The following is a 17,692-nucleotide window of genomic DNA, read 5'->3' on the forward strand; positions in this document are numbered from 1 at the left end:
AGGGGTGGGGGTGTCGAAGGGATGAAAAAGACCGGAACATCGCCGTCACTAAACTGAATCAAATGTCTCGTAGGCAATAGCGCAGTCTCGATGAAAACATGTATTCACGTTGTTACTGCTACCTTTTTCGGTTACACGCACTCTATTTTGACCTTGCCGCTTGCACCCTTGCAGATTGCAGCCCCACCGCCGCTATCCAACCGAAATGGAACGAAGTAAAGGAGAATGTGAAGAGCCGGCGCGAGCCGAGAAATGAGCAGCGCACGAACCGAAAATATGCCGGGCGCACTGCAGCCGAGTCCCCAACCGGCAGCGCCGGAGACGGACTCTCCTTCGCAGCAAGAGTTCGCCGCTGCTGCCGGCTTCCCGCCAAGCCACACACATACACGCTCCCGAGAGAAACCCTGCGTAGTCTAGCTGTCTTTTCTTTCCCACCCCGAAAGACGTGCCGGGCGTACTACAGCTGAGTCTCCAACCGGCAGCGTCGAAGACGGACTCTCGTGCACGCCGGCGCAGCAACAGAGTTCGCCGCTGCTGCCGCCTTCCCGCCAAGCCACGCACACACACACGCTCCCGAGAGATGCCCTGCGTGGTCTGTCTTTTTTTTCCCAGCACGGAGCCGGCGCTTCCTCCCCGGCCGCGTGTCCCGTCAGTCATTCGCGCGCGACCAATCACGACAAAATGCTTCCGCGCGCGCGCTAATCTCCTCCCCCTCGCGCCGGCGCAGTCACCGCCCCTTTTGGCGCGTCCCCGCCGACGCCGGAGAGGGGCTCCCCTCGCCGAAGCCAGCAGCCGCTTCGTCGCTCGGTCGGCGGCTGCGGGACCGGCGTTTTTTCCAGAAGCCTGCAGGGCCGCAGACTGCTCGCAGCAAGTGTGGCAGCGCGGGCGCCTGGCGAAGCCGAGCAGCAGGCTCGCAGCATCAGAGGTATTCGCTCTCAGCACGCGCGGCGCAGCAGCCGTTGTTGCCGGCGCCGCTGGTGTCGTCGTTCGTTCTGCGCGTGTATAACAAGTGCGCGAGGCCTTGGACGGCGGAAGGACTTTCATCGCCGAAGAATCGCCGTTGCTTCAGCTGCCCGCCGAGAGAACGCACCTCAGTCTGGGTTCCGCGTCACGTGCTTCGCTTCCTTCCGGACCGCCGGCTGTTGTCATCTGTGCGTGTTTGTGTGTGTGTGTGACCACGACTTCCGAAACCGCGCCTGCTCAACGTCGCCGAAGCCTGCGAACGACGAGTGACCGACTGGCTCAGTGCATTGTTGGTGCGTGTCTCGTCTCTTGACGTCGACGTGTGATCGACCCTACTGATTTTCGTGCGCGAGTGGTGTGTGTGGTGTGCGTGATTCTTGTGCAGGTTTTTTGTTTCTTTTTGGGGGTTCGGGGGGTGTGGGGCCCTTGTTGAGGCTTTACTGAGATTGGTTTCTTTTATTTAAAGGGCAGTATTTTATTTTTCTTTAGCCTTGTGGGCACACGGTGTGGTTGAACAGGACCGGGTGGACGTTTGGAGTTCCGGCGTGGCGCTCCAAGCGCGCTGGACTAAGTTCCCCATGCATTCCTTCCCTGTAATCGCGTTCCCTTTCAGGTGATTCTGTTTCCCTTTGGTACCCCCCATTTTTGTTTCGATCTTTTAGGGGGGGAAGGCATTCTTTCTTCATTTCTTTAAACTACGTTGTTTTTCGGCGCTTCAACTTTGTGCGCATTGGTTTTCAGCGCTTGAAAAATTTCGGTAAAGTGTGGGCATCCTGAACAAAAAAGAAGCATTACAGGTTCCTCCAATTTCTTGATTGGCTTCGTCAGTTTAGCTTTCCTGGTGCGCTCTACTGGCTACTCCCTTTAGGCAGACCTACCACACCGCGTGAACACGGCGTTTTAAGTATTTTTTTTTTGACGACTCGTTGACTGGGCTTGAGGGGAGTGAGATCTGACGCCAGGTGACTTGGCATACTGTCATTGTTACCTGTCCGTGTGACGTCATTACTCGTCGTCGAGTCGCATCCACGTCGTCGTCGAGGGAACCACCGGCAGTTCATCGAGTGCGTTATCTCCACTTTCACCGTCTCGGGCTTAGAGGAGATCCACCGATTTGGGACTCAGCTTCGCTGTATCTGCAGACCGCCCAGAACCCTGGAGACCATCACCGCTGCTGATTTGTGGAAAGGAATAAAAAACGTTTGAAGAGGCCGTTGTTGCTGCTAGTATTACGTCTGCCGATTCAGGACCACGTCCCAGGAGCGCGTCGAGTGTGAAGCCACGCGATCCTGTAGTCGGAGAGCACAGTACTACTCTCGCCTCAAGCGGCGCCGCAGCGTCCTCTTCTGCAGCTCTCTGTGTGTTGTGTTGTCGCCTCAAGGGTGCATCCGAAGCTCGCTGCCGCACCGTGTGTTCAAGTGTCCCCATCACACCTGTAGACAGAAAGCACCCACATTGCTGTCCACCCTCCTCTTCGACAACGACCCTCGAAGAATTCAGTGTTCTGCGAACACCGCGCATTTGCGAGTTGGTCGACTACCCGTCTCGTTATTTCCGCCCCACCTGAAGAAAAGGGAAGCGTTTTTTTTTTTTTTCCCAAGAAGGAAGGATTTCCGTGGCTGTCGTCTTTGTGTGCTTGCCTCGGAAGGAGTGAAAAAAAAAAAAAGCCTCCTCTCGTCAGCCAGCCATTCTGTGTGCACGTGCCAGGGTCTGAAAGACCTCTGCCTCACCAAGCTACCAGAACGGCAGGAAACGCATAGCTCCCGTGTCACGGAGTTGCTGCAAGCACCAAGAACTGTCCAGGCGTCGATATGGCTCAAAGGGTGAGGAATCTTCGAGTCGTTGATTTTTATTTTGCTATCGAAGGACATGCGGTGTGTTGTGAAACGAGTTGGCTCTGTAATAGGCAGGTATGATCATTGCTTAACTCATATCTGCTCATAGAATGGTGTGCAATGTACAGCCTTTGTGCAAAGCTAGGAGCCGAACTGTTTTTCTTCTAAGCCGTGCAGAGTGGATGCTCCGTGCAAGTGAAACATTTTTCGAGGGTCCGTCACCCCTTATAGATATTTGCAACGCTGGCGATGCACGAGGAGCACGCAACATGACCCAGAACAATCCCCTTGAGCTCTGTACCTTTCAGAAAGGCTGTATATGTTATGAGCCATAGAACTTGGTTAGCGATGCAGTCTGTATACACGCGAGCGCGGTCGTGTTAATCAAAGTTAACATTATTTTCAGCATCCAACGTCCACTGGACAGGAGTGATGTTGAGGCAGGGGGGGGGGGGGGGGGGGGGGAAGCAAAACGCCTTAAAAAAGGCTTGACAAGGCCCGCACCCCGTGCAGTGACAGCGACGCAGTGCTGACATAAAAAAAGGTGTATGCAAATTAAAAGAAAATGAAACAAAATATACGTCAGAAAAAATTAAACTCATAGCGAGTACAATTACACTTCAAGCACGAAAAAGAAACGATATATGGAGACAAGGGTTTACACTACAAATACTTAGGACAAATTCGTGCTCGTTTTTTGCACACTGTATTAACAAAGAAAAATGTCAAGGCAATAACAGTGCAAGTAAGAAAAAACAAGCAAAAAACAACAGGCGCGGAAAAATGTAGCTAACAAGTGAGTTTACTTATGCAAACTAGGAGGCTATAGGCTCAAGAAAAAGCAATATTATACATGAAAAAGACAGAACATTCCACAAGGCACGTTAGAAATGTGCAAGGAAATCAGAATTTAACACAGTCGGCAAGGTGTACCGTAGCATCTGGCTTTGTTCGCTTTGGTTTGTGGCTTTGTTTGTTGTAATTTGTTCCCGTGTACGGTGGCTACCACTGTTCCTTGTGTCATAGACAGTGTGACGTAATTTCGGAGTAATCGTTGTAGTAATCCGCTAATAAGGCATGGTAATTTGCCGGCGGTCACCGTGGGGGAGAGAAAAGCTTTCCACCACGCTTTCCTGCCTTTCTGTGGAGCCAGTTTTCATACATCCGATCTGCGTGTGTTTGCCAGGATCTTCACATAAAATGAGACGCGTCACATGTTTGTTTCTTCTCCACTTGCCGTTGTTCCAACAACGCCGATCTAAATCTCAAGTTCAATTCATGTGCCGCTTGATGGCAATTGTGCGCCTGTACACTAGCAGGGCGCTGCAGGCCAGCCACTGGAGCCATCACTCGTGGTATTATGCCCCAGCATGAGTATGGCACCAGCAGTGTATCTCCGCTACAAATAAAAAAAAATGAAATTTAATAATAATTGGTTTTTGGGGAAAGGAAATGGCGCAGTATCTGTCTCATATATCGTTGGACACCTGAACCGCGCCGTAAGGGAAGGGATAAGGGAGGGAGTGAAAGAAGAAAGAGGTGCCGTAGTGGAGGGCTCCGGAATAATTTCGACCACCTGGGGATCTTTAACGTGCACTGACATCGCACAGCACACGGGCGCCTTGGCGTTTCGCCTCCATCGAAAAAGGCCTCGTGGCGTTTTTTCGACGCTCCTTTTGGAAAACATTAGATTGGTCGAGAGCTGTGTTAACATTTTTTACGCAACTAGTTCTGCGAGCGCTGGTCCTCACATTAGGGCTAAGACTATGCATAGCATGCACGCAAATATATTTTGTTTATTAGTTGTCCGTTTAGAGAAAGTTGCTGCCTCCAGTTCGTTCGAATAATATTTGTTTACATTCGGCCGCCGTTCGATATCCTGTTGACATTCGGGTTGACTTTTCTGTTCATAAGCCGAGAAAAAAAAAAGGCACTCGCGATATCGATGTCGACACCATATTTGTTTGTAAGGGGCACGGGGCTAGTTGACTGGAAACGTCGGGTCAGCGTTTTTTGGCGTAAGCTTCTGCGTGCATAGTTAACACTTAATGGTTATGTACGCACGTTTTATTGTAGCCCAAAGCCGAGATGCACATGTAGTGGCGGGCTGTATGCACCGAAAGCGGCCTGACGTCAGTGGTGACGTTTTTTGTCTCCTCATTGACCTCCGTGTATTTTTTTCTTTCTTATTTTGCCGACTGCCCTTTTCTCGAGGCGTGAAAATGTCAGCGGCTGTGTGTTCTGTGCCGCTCCTGACATTTTGCGCAACTTGGGAACTGAGAAACGGATGACGTGCGATGATAATGTGCCGCGCTTGCTCGTGGAGAGACGTGCTCCTTTTAAGCTGTGGTTATGTCGAGTAAAGTTGTAGTTGCGGTTTACAAGGCACGCTGGTCTGTACACTGGTGCAAGCAAGCAGCATGAATAGCCTTGACTGATGGTGTTTGCTTATAGTCGTGCATACACAAGTTGTTTATAAGAACACTTGCTGTGTCCATTCTTACCTTGCGACATCCTCTGTCGTCTGGAATGCATGGTGTATCCCGCGAACGTAGATTCTGCTTAAGAAAGGCTTACTGCCGGTATATGTAGTTCATGCATTCTTAAATCAGTGTAGACACCAAATTTTTGCTAGCTTGCTTTCTTTTTTCAAATGATGCGTTAGACGTTATAGTGTACGCGGATCACCCCGTGGTATTCACCAACGACCGCTAAATAATTTATAATTGAATTTCTTCTTGATGCTGTTTCTGTTTCAAGAAAAAATATAATAGGTTATGATCCTATCAAAATTTTCCCCACTGTTGCGCCAGTATTTGTTAGACTTTTTTTGTGCACTCCGCTGAGCAGAACAAGCGTGAATGTATTTGTGCTACCGTTCAGTCTTCTTCTGATGGGCGACGTTTGTGTGCACATAATGCATAATGTGCGGCCGTATTACGCGGGCTCGTAACGCTAAATTGCGTTGGCGGTACTCCTTTTACGACTTGTGCCTTTCGGCGGTGTGTTTACGATGGGCCAAGAACACAGCTGCGAAGCTGATAGCCTTTCAAGAGGGCCTACAATTGAGCTTAGCGTAGAAACGTGTAAGGCGAAGTTTGACCCGCCGCGGTGGCTCAGTGGTTAGGGCGCGCGGCTACTGATCCGGAGTAGCCGGGCTCGAACCCGACCTTGGCGGCCGCGTTTCGATGGAGGGAAACTGAAAGCGGCCTTGTGATGTGCGATGTCAAATGAAAATGAAAATCGGTTGTTGGGGAAAGGAAATGGCGCAGTATCTGTCTCACATATCGGCGGACACCTGAACCGCGCCGTAAGGGAAGGAAAACATGCGTCCAAGAAGGAAATCCGCGTTTGTTCTGCACAGATTGGAGATGCTTAATTGTCAGAAAACATTTTATACCAAGGAACGTTACGTTTTGACTTGGGAGAGATGTCCAACATTCTTGGACAAAATTTTTGAATATTGAAAAACGGCAAGGTACTGTTATGGAAATATTGTACGTAATGGTCCATTCTTCCGATGTGTAGGAAAATCATTCTTTTAAAGTTTTTACATCGATCAATTAAGGCTTCTTTAGAAAACCACTGGGGAACGCTTGTGACAATAGCAAAAGCGTTAATAGCAAAATAATGCAAGGCTGCCGACGGGAGATATGCAGATATATTGATTGTTGTAGTGAAATCTTACAATATATGCTAAAAATTGCGTCCATGAACTCTCTCCTGTTTAAAAATGCTTTTGTCCAGATTTGTTGGGTAGAGCCACCGCGGTGGCTCAGTAGTTACGGCGCTCGGCTGCTGACCCGAAAAACGCGAGTTCGATCCCGGCCGCGGCGGCGGAATTTCTATGACGGCGAAATTCTAGAGGCCCGTGTACTGTGCGATGTCAGTGCATATTAAAGAACCCCAGGTGGTCGAAATTTTCGGAGCCATTCACTACGGCGTCCCTCATAGCCCGAGTCGCTTCGGGACGTTAAACCACCATAAACCAAGCCAGATTTGTTGGGTACGTCATATTCATGTGCTAAACCTTATTGCGTCATGATCAAGGACGGTTGTAATATTGAAGGGCACCTAGACCTGAATAAACCGTGTGGACATCAACAAGAGAGTCCTGGCTTCACCCGTGTACATGTTTTAGGGACAGCCGAGACGCTTGCGAAGACGCCACTCTGTTAGGACAGTTGCACTGTGACCGCTCCATGAAAACAATACTCGGGCTATCCCCATTCGTTGGTGCTTTCAGTTGAGGCTGCTGTCTTTTCGTAGCAAGCCTATTATATCCGCCTTGAAAACCGCTAGCATCACGTGTGCCTCGGAGGCGTCCGACTTTGCTGAATTAATATCTCCGTGTTTCGACGATGGCGTTTAATGTCCTTCCATTCCTTGAATCCATGATGGTTGCTATAGCTTCTATTTATTCATGTCCCAAGTGACTTTGCGGCGTTTGTTACGCTAGAACGTGTGTGACGTCGAGTTGGCATGTAGCTGAACCCCGATCTCCGCTAGCAAGTGGAAGAAGCTGTTTGCAGACATTTTCAACACAGTGGGGCTGAAAACGTGTACATTTGAATGCCAATGGCCATTCAGCGGTATCCTGCTTTCGCGTCCATGTCCGCGACGATTGTATTGCGAGCGAAGCTTCAGCGAACGGTGCGCACTACCGTTTACCACCGTGTTATTCTCGACTGGTCAGGCTACGTGTGCAAGTCACTGAAGCCCAAGTATGTTTAGCAGCGCTGTAGAATATCCCATCTTTCCACAGCTATACCTTCGGTGGCAACACACGTTCAACCCTAGTGAGCAAAAATAAATACCCATGCACCGCAATATCTCGGTCGCAATTCAACGGGGAGGGCGCCCGGCTACTGATCCGGAGTACCCGGGTTCGAACCCGACCGCGGCGGCCGCCTTTCGATGGAGGTGAAACGCCAAGGCGCCCGTGTGCTGTGCGATGTCAGTGCACGTTAAAGATCCCCGGGTGGCCGAAATTGTTCCGGAGCCCTCGACTACGGCACCTCTTTCTTCTTTCACTCCCTCCTTTATCCCTTTCCTTACGACGCGGTTCAGGTGTCCAACGATATAGGAGACAGATACTGCGCCATTTTCTTTGCCCCAAAGCCAATTTTCAATTTCGTTTTCAACGGGGATAGAGCAGGGAACCACGGCGTTACACGTTAGACGGTAGTACGCGCTGCAGTCCCCTGAATCTTGAACGGCATATCGCTGGCCTGTCTTGACACCTGGCGATGAACGAAAACGATCCCAGTGATAACAGAGGACGACAAAGAGTTCGTCTGTATTCATTCAGAACATTTTAGCGATTACAGTGGCCGGTTGCGCCCAAGTATATCTACCTCGTTGTTCCTGCGTCCACGCCTTCTGTACCCTCAGTGCTGCGCAAGATCTTGAACCTCCAAATGTTGCACTAACTAATCTGCATCCGACCATTGTGAGAATGCGGTTACAGCAGACACACACACACCTGTGACATCTCTCTTACTCGCCTTGCTTCGTGACCACCGTTCGCAGCTCCCAGCTTGGAAGGAAGACACAGATAGAAGGCGAAATTGGTGCGACCTACACGGTCGTGCTCGGTGACCGTCCGCGCGCAGGCAGGCCGTACCGCGACGGGAGTGGGTCGCTAATCTAAAGCGCCTCCGATAACAGGCGCGCGGCGTACACCGCAGTGCGCGCTCACACGTACGCCCGTGCCATTTTCGGCCGGAAAAAGGTTGGTTGCATGGCCGCGTCGTCCAGCGAGCTTCACTGCGAGCCTTTCCCTTTCGCCGTTCCTTATCTTCCCTCGAGACGGCGTGTTGACGGCGCATGCGACTATGCGGCACTCACCAACACCGCCCATGTCGCACTTTTCGTCTCGTTTTTCGCGCCCATTCACCGGGGGCTCTTAGACGGCGGTGAGGCCAGTTCAGGTGCAGAATGCAATTCCAAGTGCCAGTCTATATAGTCGCGCCTGTTGTGGAACTCGCCTTCTGTTTCAATCTGGCGCTCCCGTCTGTCCTGGCTGCATGTCCTGCTCTGGTAGACCTATCTGCTCTAGAGTTGAGCTTGTGCTCTATTCTGGCGCGTCAATTTTGTTGTGGATGTATGCTGTGCATACTGATGCGCCTGTCTATTCTGGGTATATGTTCTGCTCTGGAGTTGTTCTCGGGCTGCCCGTCTGCTCTAGAATAAAAGTCTGGCCGCCTGAAATTCTTAGCTGCATGGAAGATTTGAGCGCCTCTGTGAGGCGGGTTGCCGGCAGGGGCCACTAAGACTCCGAAACGGTCTTCCTTTGTTGCGATCCTGGTTGCAGCACTCGCTGGTGCTAAAGGCAAGTGGGCATAGTTTCAGTGTCATGCCATCGTCGCTGTTCTCTACACATAGAGCTCAGTTATACACCTAGCGCGCTTCGTGTAACATGTGCACGTGATGGTACAGAAGAAGGCCATGGAAAGTGTCACCGCTTGGAAAGGCCCGTGATTGTTGGAAAAGCTAACCGATGTAAACTTCGGATGCGCTAAACCTTGAGAACGGTGTGCAAAAAAATAATTAGTTTTTGGGAAAAGCAAATGGCGCAGTATCTGTCACATGTCGGCGGACACCTGAACCGCGCCGTAAGGGAAGGGATAAAGGAGGGATTGAGAGAAGAAAGGAAGAAAGAGGTGCCGTAGTGGAGGGCTCCGGAATAATTTCTACCACCTGGGGATCTTTGACGTACACTGAGATCGCACAGCACGTGGGCGCCTATGCGTTTCGCCTCCATCGAAACGCGGCCGCCGCGGTCGGGTTTGAACCCGGGTACTCCGGATCAGTAGCCGAGCGCCCTAATTACCACTGAGCCACCGCGGCGGGTATGTGCAAAACGCAGATTCGGAATCAAGTGGGCCCATTGTGTGCTGTTGATATCAGTGGTTGCATGCGGGGCAGTATAGGGTGTTCTCGGAGAATAATGTGTGCGGCTGGATACGTTTTCATCAGCTTTTAATGCCACGAAGCTCGGAGAAATAAAATATAAACGAGCTATATGCGCCACTTCTGTCTATTCGCAACGCGGAGTTAAAACCAAAACTGTAAAGCTTTCTTGCATCGCTTTCAATCGCTTGCATCGCCACACTGTTCGAATCGGGGCCGTAAAATAGACGAATCAACCTACCAGGACTCTTTATTGCACATACTGTCTTTACGTCACGCGGTTCATGAACGTCCAAACTGTTTGAATTTGGGTCCGCGTCTCTATGCACGTTGCAAGGGACTATGATTTTTCTGAAATATGCACACACACAGAAAAATCATAGTCCCCTGAAATATGCACACACACAGGCCCCGCCGCGGTGGCTCAGTAGTTAGGGCGCTCGACTACTGATCCGGAGTTCCCGGGCTCGAACCCGACCGCGGCGGCTGCGTTTTTATGGAGGAAAAACGCTAAGGCGCCCGTGTGCTGTGCGATGTCAGTGCACGTTAAAGATCCCCAAGTGGTCGAAATTATTCCGGAGCCCTCCACTACGGCACCTATTCTTCCTTTCTTCTTTCACTCCCTCCTATATCCCTTCCCTTACGGCGCGGTTCAGGTGTCCAAAGATATATGAGACAGATACTGCGCCATTTCCTTTCCCCAAAAAACCAATTATTATTACACACACAGCTTGTCTGCGCCATGCTTAGTTTAGCTTTGACAGCATTTACGGTTGTGGAAAAATAAGTTGAAATATTTTCTCTAGGTTTTCAGTTGGGTTCAATACGCTCACCCGAAAGACGCGGGTTCGATCCCGGCCGCGGCGGTCAAATTTCGATACAGGCGAAATTCTATAGAGGCCCGTGTGCTGTGCGATGTCAGTGCACATTAAAGGACCACAGGTGGTCGAAATTCCTGAAGCCCTTGATTACGGCGTCCCTTATAGCCGGAGTCGCTTTCAGACGTTATACCCCATAAAACCATTAAAAAGTTAGGTTCAATAAACGAGTGTAAGAGGGCTGCCCAAAGCTGTTTGAGATCTCTTCATAAGCATGAAGTGACGATTCAGTAGCGTTCTGTCAGACTTGAGGTACTTGTGGTAGCCTAACCTATCGCACCCATGATGAATGCGTCCATACATCGCACAGTTACGCCGTCAACAGATACGTAAACATTGCTTGGGAAGAAGCTGTACTTAGTGGCCGGCTTTTGTATGCAGATTTAGGTGACTTAGGTAGTCAGGCCGCAATGAAACGTTAACGATACCCGCTGCGGTGGCTCAGTGGTTAGGGCGCTCGGCTACTGATCCGGAGTACCCAGGTTCGAACCCGACCGCGGCGGCCGCGTTTCGATGGAGGCGAAACGCTTAGGCGCCTGTGTGCTGTGCGATGTCAGTGCACGTTAAAGATCCCCAGGTGGTCGAAATTATTCCGGAGCTCTCCACTACGGCACCTCTTTCTTCTTTCACTCCCTTGTTTATTCCTTCCCTTACGGTGCGGTTCAGGCGTCCGCCGATATATGAGACAGATACTGCGCAATTTCCTTTCCCCAAAAACCAATTTTCAATTTTTCCTTTCAACACAATACATTACCTTGCTTGTATGCGGTCAGCTGCGTTGCACAACTAGCCTGATTAATGTTTCTGAGTAAATAGTTACCGAAGTACATGTCCATAAATCGATTGTAAAAGAATATCTGGCAGAAAATTAGGAAACTATGGCACACGCGTGTTCGCATTTCATTCCAGTCTAACTGTACATCGGTAGTGAAGAATGGATTCGTCGACAAAGCATACCGGAATTTCTCACTACGTGTGCGAGACGAAATTAAGAGAAACTGGAGTTATCTTTTTCCTTACTCACTGCATCACCATATTAGCGTATGTAAATACAGGAGTTGAATGTGCAGAGTGAACTTGAATATTTCTTGTTCTTTAAAGACTTAAAGCAGACGGAAGCAATACGCAGTGAAGTGTTTTGATCGCGTGATTACGTTCACCATGAAAGGTGTTATGATTAGTGGTCCGCGGGATTCTTGCAGGGAGCCTTCTCCGCGCCAAAGATTTACACGAAGGGCACAGCATCAACAACAAATAAAAGAGATAGATAAAAAAACCTGGTCACGTGCAAGGTAATGCATATATACCAGACAAATATCACTCACAAGTCAGGCATGCAATCTTGGCGTATACAGATCGCACTTAATTCATAATGTTAGCAGCAGTCGACACACCAGCACCAGAACGCACTTAGACAAGTATACACATTACACATGGTTCCATCTTATTATTCTTGAATTCCGGCTCTGCGCATGCGTTAATCTGCACTGCAGGCGGTGGCGCAAATGCCCAGTCTTTACGAAAACGCATGCAAATGTCAAGGTAAAATGGCCTTATCAATTTCTTATAAAATGTGATTAGTTCTCCGGACGGTACTCTTCTGCCTCGACTGTTGCAATTTCTTGCTTTTTTTTTACGCATTGCGCACCATTTAAAACGGTATATTTTGTTAAGATAGATAGATAAAGAGGAGGAGGGAAAGGCAGGGATGTTCACCAGAATTAAGAGAGCTAAGGTATGTATACGAAGAGATCACGTTGGTTCATAGTAAGTTAATTTTTTCTTAGCCAGGCAATCTGCTGGTTCACTTATCGTGCTTGGTTTGCGGTGTTTAGAATATCTACGATCACAAAGCGTTTCCTGCTTAAATATTTCTGCGAGAGCCCACTTCCGTTGGCCTAACTGGGTTTTGACGCCGCTTATTTGGAGAACTTACGAAAGTCCTGGCCGGCCCTCTCAACGCCAACTTGGTTTATCTCTCATTTCCATGGGCGCAATAAAACCATGGCGCAACCCTTGCAAAATGCTTGACTACACAGCCCATATATACTACCTATAGACAGTCTGTGTACTGTCTAATGAAACGTTTGCAAAGGAAAATGATAGGGCATTATTTGCTTCATATGGTGCGTGTCTCCCATTTTCGTGCACCCTTCCCGACTAGGTGCTGTAGGTGTTGATAGACACAAAGATATGCTGCTGTGTATGCGTGCCCCCTCGTATTGTTTGCTTTATACTGGCTGTTTTAGATTTGCCATGTATGATGTACCAACCCCCGTCTCCACGCCCACACCAAACAACAAGCATGCACGTTGCTGAAGCCACAAACCCCAGTAGTGGTCTTCTAAAAATAGTCTGCGTTTTTCGCCGAGAAAAACAGAAAAACAACGAAGACCCGAGAGGGAGACGAAACGTGCCTCATTTACAGGCGTCGCCTCGTCGTACAACAGCGCGTTTCAAATGACGGCCCTGTATCTCGTAAGCACTCGCGCACACACCGCTTGCTCGGCGCCGGTGTCTTGCATATCTTTACGCCACTGCGGCTTTTCCACGTGGTGGCCGCTATAGCCCGAGAAAATGAAAGCGCACGTTCCTTTCGCGTACCCTTCGCTGCTGGCGCCCCATAAGGAATGGCAATTCCACTCCAAACGAGGCTGTCATTACCGGCCGACCGCGGCTCTAATGCAGCTGCCTCGGAACAGCAGGCCGGTTCGATCTCATTCGTTTTGCGACGTGCATTTAGGAGGAGGGAGAGAGAGTGCCTATATATGTGTAGGGGTGCATGGGAGTGCATATCGCGGCCAAAGGAAGAGCGTGAACTAAATACACGCTAGCCCCACGGTCGAGCAGGTACCTGCTGTCCCCCTTACCCACCTCCTTCCTTCTCTCTGCCCGTTCGTTCATTTTCTTCCTCCTCGCCCCCCGTGTGTGTATACCAATTGCGATGCTTGTCGCTTTTCAATTAAAAGCGGCCCGTGATTTGTGGCGTACGCACGCTTTAGCGCGCCGTGCATGAGGCAGGCCGTTGCAGCAATTTGGTCGACGAAGTATGGAGAAAGAGGGAACGATGCGGCTGTTGGCGGTGGACGAGGTGTGCTGGATGTGAGCTGGTTGCGGAGCCTCTCTTTCGTGGGTTGGTGTTACGCATAGAGGTGATGCATTCGAGGCTCACCGTTTGCATATATAGCCTCTTATCTAATAGCCCTGTAATGCCTTTTAATACAGCCTTTATTGTGGAGTATGCCGACCACGAAGTTTACTGCACGCTACTGACAGCCATGGGTGTTCTGCCTTAGTTTCCCTCATCCTCGGGAGATATTAACGCTGGTGAAACAAAACGTGCCACACAGCATCGTACATAGAAGCAGACCCGATGTCCTGTATACTTCTGACAAAGGGTGAGCTATATAGACTCTGCACAAGTGTCGATAGTCTTCGTTAGACGGATATCGAATCCTCACAATAGTATTGTGCAAAACCGCTCTTGCGAACACGTTTCCGAAAGCAGTGCCAGCTGTTTGCTCTAAAAGATAAACCTTTCGGCGATGAAACCTAAAATTTAAGCAGACGTGCTGCTAGATTAGAGGGTTGATGAGGTGATTTCGGATCTCGCCATTTATTTATTTTATATTCTCCAGTATGTGTGCGAAACTTTGTCTCTTTAGGACATTCACAGATTATACTCGGCGACAACTCTTTTTGTCGATGCTGTAGAGGCTAGGCAGGAAAGGGAAGGAGACGGGCTTTGCCACTGTGCGGTGTTGTTCATTGCTGGGCTCCACATCTTAGCCCCTTTCATTCCTTCGCACCCCTATGAACAACCCACCGGGGACACGGGGACAAAAGCCCGTCTCCTTCCCTTGCCTGCCTAGCCTCTGCAGCATTGCCAGGAAAAAGTGTCCCCGAGTGTAGCCTAATCTGACAATTTCAATTTTTTTTCTCATTAAATCTGCGTGTTCTGCGTTTCTTCACTGTCGCAGCCAGCCAATGTCGACGAAATGCAGGAAGCTAAACCTTTTGATCTCACACTTTTGTTGCATGAAAATTGCGTGGGGAAGTGGGAGTGCGCATCTCTTGTGATGTTGAGGGGCTATCACTCCGAAGTTGCCAGCCGATAGGGTGCGAATAGAGTTACAACTTGGAAGCAGGGCTCGACTGCATAAAGTGTGTCATGACTCACAGCTGCCATCATTCCGTCGTAGTCGTGTTCCAAGATTCGACACTTCGACTGGTCGGAACTTTGAACCTCTACAGATTGGCGCGCCGCATGTGGTAACAAAACGAGCTGCTCAGGGAGGCTAAAAAATTGCACGACGTCCTTAGCTCACATAGATAGCTTCCCCAAACCGACCGTAAGAGGTGTCCGCAGTTTGAGCGAGCTTCACAACTGGGGTAGTGCAGAGATAGTGACTTTCACTACAAAAAATAGTGTGGGACTGTTAAGTGGAAGCCCACAGGGCCGATGGGACCCCCCCCCCCCCCCCCCCCCCCCCGAAATCGAGGAATGTACGTCGAGGCGTGACGCCCGCGCTTAGGGTGAGCTACGGCACTAATCCTTTCTGTTCCGGCGCCCAGTTATCCTTGTCCCGCGGAAGACATTCCTTTGCTGTCAACGGAGACGGCAGTTCCGATGCGTGGCAATCGGTGCAATGCGCATGCAGCGAGCTGCGTACGCGGAGTCACGCGCCCAGCACGTTCCAGGAGGTGCGAGGTCCACTGGGCTCGGACCAGCGAGCCCTGGGCTCCGCCCACTAGTACATGCGATGCAATTGCTTTGCTATTGGTTCAAATTGGGCGAGAGCTGGTTTATTAAAGCTCCGCCCAATTATCGAAGGGGTTAAAACCTGTGGGAAACAACGTCTTGAGACGAGCGCGCCGAGTCTCAAGCTCGGCCGTTTTTAAAAGCCTTTTTTATCAGCCTTTTTTTAACTGCCTTTTGCTCACCTGCCTTGTTATGTCAGTGCCGTCTTTAATAAATAAGTTTTGTCGTAAGAAGTTGGAATTGCTGCCCCAACCGGCAACGTGTCGCCAGACGAGCGGACAAAGTACCGAAGTGGTCTTCGTATCGCAAACCGCCGTATATTCGATCACCGGCCAGCGTGCCATCATCATTCACCGCTCGCGAGGAGCAACCGACTAGCCTAATCCGGCCCATCAGTAGGAGGGCAAGAAGTTTAACTGGGACTATAAAAAGAACGAAAAATAAAGTGTCCTTGCCTGTGCCACTAAAATACAGTCGGATACAACTCAAGAACGAAGCGGCAGATGCCCCTCAACAGGGGCCCTCCAACCAATGGCGTCGACTGCTTTTGATGACGCCGCGGTAGACGCCATTGGTTGGAGGGCCCTTTTGAGGGGCATTTGCCGCTTCTTTCTTGAGGTGCACCTCTGTCAGCCAGTAGAAGCCCTAGAATGGTTACCGTCATAGTCTGGACAAAGCATTTTCCGGCGAGCACCGTATATAAGTAAAGCTTCCATGTGGTCGTGTAAGGAGCCGAGCATCTTTTCGGGAGGACTTGCATTAAAGGGACACTGATGACGAACTGAAGTTGGCGTGTATCAATAGGTTACCATGATTTAAGCACAAATACTTTTTTGTTACTGAACACGAGGTTTTTATAAAGTAGAAAAGGCCAAAAAATAGAATGCATCTATCGCCGCCCCCGTCCGTCTTAGTGTGCACGGTGCGATGATCAGTTTCGTCGCGGATCCTTGAGGGTAGGCTGCACTGCCACTTGCTTCGAAACGGTGGTCACGGAGTCCATTTTCGGTCTTAACGTTACAGGTTTGAATCGAGGGGCGGAATGATTTCTAAAGGCGATCCTCGCAGCAGTAAAAGTCTCTTGCTGCCGAACAGACGTTGAGCACGAGCCATAGAAATAATTTTACTAACAATAATTCTACGAAGTTGTCCTCTCTTTAAAACAAATGTTTATTTATTTATTTGTTTACCATGCCCGTGAACAGCAAATGCTTTGGTTATGGTACACAACACGATAGGCATTCATTTAAACTGCAAATATAACTTGAATTAACCTACAGTGGTTTCAAAAGTGTCAACATTACCATCATTCCGATTACCTAAACTGTTAAACAACAATTGTGCTCTTATGACCGGGTTTGTCCAGCAAAGTGATTTGACCGAAAAAACGTTATGGTACCGAAGCCTTTTTTGTTGGTGCACTGAAACATATTGACTCCAAGATGTCTGAGCGATCTATTAGGGCGCGTATACATTCATAAAAGAGACCGCAGCGGTGGCCTAGTGGTTTGAGCATCCGCCTCACATTGAAACGTCATCTAATCCTTCCTTTGAGTCGGCGCCTTCTACTTTCGTCATGTGGGAGGATCGGGGTTCGATCCCCAGTGGCGCCGGGTGCCCACCGGTCATACAATAGGTACAAGCTTTCCCTTGGTGTGGTGCTCAGCTTATTTGGGGTGAAATGCTTGGGAAGTGGGTCTTTGACCACACCTTGAGTAAAAGGCAATAGAGATAATTCACATACGTAGAGGCTTCATGTCCGTAGAGCTCTTACGGGGGACCAGTACGCATGCGCAGAACATAAAGGGTGTGCACGAGTCTCATGTACGTATGTGAGATTCGGATTTTTACGTTGCGGTCTTTGCGTTGCTTGCGTACGTAGCGTTGACAAACATGGCGGCGCCCTGCCCTCCCGCTTCACAGCGATAACAGCTTCGTCGCTAATCCATCGACGCGATATGGTGTTCTAAACTGTTGTATTCGCCTTCAATTTGCCGATTCTTACCCTCGCATAAAGTTTCAAGCGACAAATAGCTTTTGTTTTTGAGATATAAAGGCGATTTCCTAGCTGTTAAGCCTAATGAAGCAGCGCTCCGACGCGGTTTGACTGGCTTGGCTTTGACTCGTCTTGTCTTAGAGTGGCTACAGCAGTGTCTTCATCTGTCAGTAGATGGCGCTAGGAAGAACGCGCGGCGTCTGTCGCGTACGTGCAACTAAAATGGTCTGAAACGACATGCGCGTATGCTACGTAGACTTCTCACATTTGCGTACGTGAACTCCGTACGTACGTGAAATTAAAACTGCCTAATACCTTGTGCCATGGCGCTCTTTGGCCACAG

The 17,692-nt window shown here is 49.7% G+C and overlaps 1 protein-coding gene across 2 annotated transcripts in view; it reads left to right on the forward strand.

Annotated features, from left to right (window-relative positions):
• Positions 1-781: 781 nt before the first annotated feature.
• LOC144133541 (homeobox protein Meis1-like) overlaps positions 782-17,692 on the forward strand; it is a 359,482-nt gene continuing 342,571 nt past the window's right edge. For both annotated transcript variants that reach the window (XM_077666708.1, XM_077666709.1), the window contains exon 1: positions 782-2,786. In XM_077666708.1, the coding sequence (XP_077522834.1) occupies positions 2,775-2,786 (12 nt within the window). In that variant the 5' untranslated portion in view covers positions 782-2,774. The remainder of the gene's footprint in view (positions 2,787-17,692) is intronic.

The sequence above is a fragment of the Amblyomma americanum genome, chromosome 5, assembly GCF_052857255.1.
Source record: "Amblyomma americanum isolate KBUSLIRL-KWMA chromosome 5, ASM5285725v1, whole genome shotgun sequence".
NCBI lineage: Eukaryota > Metazoa > Arthropoda > Arachnida > Ixodida > Ixodidae > Amblyomma > Amblyomma americanum.